General features: G+C 36.6%; 1 protein-coding gene across 1 annotated transcript; it reads left to right on the top strand.

Moving 5' to 3' along the window:
• The first annotated feature begins 496 nt into the window (after positions 1 to 496).
• LOC130983234 (putative pentatricopeptide repeat-containing protein At1g12700, mitochondrial) lies at positions 497 to 2269 on the top strand. The gene has a single exon (XM_057907436.1). It carries the CDS (start codon positions 525 to 527, stop codon positions 2172 to 2174), a length of 1650 nt encoding a protein of 549 aa, XP_057763419.1. The 5' UTR covers positions 497 to 524; the 3' UTR covers positions 2175 to 2269.
• Positions 2270 to 2484: the final 215 nt, after the last annotated feature.

Here is a 2484-nt window from a genome sequence, read left to right as displayed (position 1 = left end):
GATTATAATTTAAATTCTTGTGCAAATCACGGAAAATAAACTAGTTTTATATTAAGAATGCATGTTTGGTTAATATATTTTTTTATTAATTTTAAAAAGACTAAAATTAAATTTTGATCGATATATAGATAACCTATTTAATAAATTAATTTTACTAAATACATGTTTATCTCAAAAAGCTCACATATTCTTTTCACTAAATTTACGACTTAAAATTATTAGTATAATTGGGCTTTTTTTTTAATTTATTTATTATAATTTTGCTAAATTAGAGGTCATCTATGCAATATAAAAAAATAGTGAAAGAAATCATCACAGCCACAAAAATAGCATATTCTCTTTAGACCTTAAAGAACCACTTTATACTTTTTTCACTATAGACAAATCCCTGAAACATATACTAATACCGGATAAAAATCGAGAGAACTATTTGTCAGAGATAGCAACGTCTAGTCGTCTGCGTCTTGGACCAGAGAGCAAAGAGCACTCCCTCTAACTTAACGGCGAATGTGCGAATCACTAAAATGTTGTCATCCTCAACCTCAAGTTTCACTTTCATTTTTAGGTATTCTCTTCTCCATATCCCTAATTTTGTTTCCTTCCCTTCCTCTTCATCCCTTCACTCTCATTCTACTCGCCAAGTTGATGAAGCTGTTCATTCCTTCACTCGCATGCTCTCTATGCGTCGCCCTCCATCCATCATCCAATTCACCAAGATTTTGGGATCTCTTGCCAAGACCAACCATTTCCCTACCGCCATTTCCCTTTTTCGGCAATTGCAAGCCAGTGGAATTGCGCCCAGCATAGTCACTTTGAATATCTTAATCAATTGTTGCTGCGGCATGGGTCGTATGACGCTTGCTTTCTCTGTGTTGGCCAAGATTTTCAGAATGGATTATCAACCTGATACGGTAACATTCACAACAATCCTGAAAGGTCTCTGTCTCTCTGGTAGTGTTGAAAAAGCAGTGTGCTTTCATGACAGAGTGCTGGCTCATGGATTTCACTTCAACCAAGTCACTTATGGTACCTTGATTAATGGGCTCTGTAAGACCGGACACACATCAGCTGCTATTCAAGTGCTGAGAAAGATCCCACGGCATGGGATTGCTCCTAATGTCTTCATGTACAGCGCAATTATTGATAGCCTCTGCAAGGTTACACTTGTAAGTGAGGCTTTTCATTTATACTCTGAAATGCTTGCTAGGGGAATTTTTCCCAATGTTATCACCTACAATACTCTAATTTATGGATTGTGCCTTGCGGGCCAACTTAAGGAAGCCATTGATTTGTTAAGTGATATGGTGCTTCGAAACATTACTCCTGATGTTTATACCTATAGTACTTTGATCGATGGACTATGCAAGGAAGGAAAGATCAAGGATGCTAAGAATGTGTTGGCTGTAATGACAAAACATGGTGTGAAACCAAATGTGGTTACTTATAATAGCTTAATGGACGGATATTGTTTGGTTAATCAGGTAAATAAGGCAAAATATGTATTCAACACAATGGCCGATAATAGAGTGTTTCCTGATGTTCGGAGTTACACTATCATGATTAATGGCTTTTGCAAAAGTAAAATGATCGATGACGCCTTGAATCTCTTCGAAGAGATGCGTCGCAAGAACTTTGTTCCTGACACGGTAACTTACAATACTCTAATTGATGGCTTGGGAAAATCAAGGAGAATCCTTTGTGCCTTGGAGCTTCTTGAAAAGATGCATGATCGAGGTCAACCCGCCAATATAGTCACTTACAGTTCTTTGCTGGATGCTTTGTTCAATATCAAACAACATGACAAGGCACTTATGTTATTCAATCAAATGAAAGAGAGTGGCATTGATCCGAATATATATACATACACCATACTTATAGATGGCCTGTGCAAAAGTGGATGGCTTAAAAATGCAAAAGAGATTTTTCAAGATCTTTCCATTAAAGGGTATCACCTAAACACAAGGATATACAATGTTATGATAAAGGGGCTCTGCAAAGAGAGCCTACTTGATGAAGCATTGGCCTTAAAGTTGGAAATGGAAGACAATGGTTGCTCTCCGGATGCTGTAACTTACGAAACAACTATTCGTGCTCTGTTGGAAAAAGGTGAAAATGATCAAGCGCTGAAACATCTTCATGAAATGATTGCTAGAGGCTTATTGAAAAGACACTAAGGAGGAATAAATCAACTCAAATTAATAAATTTTCTGTTGTCAAAATTTGTACAGAACTTCGTAAATTTTATATCTATTGGGTTGGAGGATTTGGGAAATGCCATGAACTCACTATCACTCTGATTTTGGTTATCTCACTGTTATTGAATTAATTTTGAACTTGTGTTATTGGCTGATTTTTTAGTCTTTGTTACCAAGGCTATCATGCATCCTGTTTCGGCGGATATTCCTAGTTGTAACTGGTGGCTTAATGCTTAAGATTTCTTGATAGTAATTAAGAGCTCATGATTGGTCTGATGAGCAACTGTGT

The sequence above is a fragment of the Arachis stenosperma genome, chromosome 5 (genome assembly GCF_014773155.1).
Source record: "Arachis stenosperma cultivar V10309 chromosome 5, arast.V10309.gnm1.PFL2, whole genome shotgun sequence".
NCBI lineage: Eukaryota > Viridiplantae > Streptophyta > Magnoliopsida > Fabales > Fabaceae > Arachis > Arachis stenosperma.
This window is presented reverse-complemented; position numbering and strand designations above follow the sequence as displayed.

What these genes read in the sequence shown, in the direction of transcription:
- LOC130983234 (XM_057907436.1), top strand. Translation starts at nt 525, where the DNA reads ATGTTGTCATCCTCAACCTCAAGTTTCACTTTCATTTTTAGGTATTCT.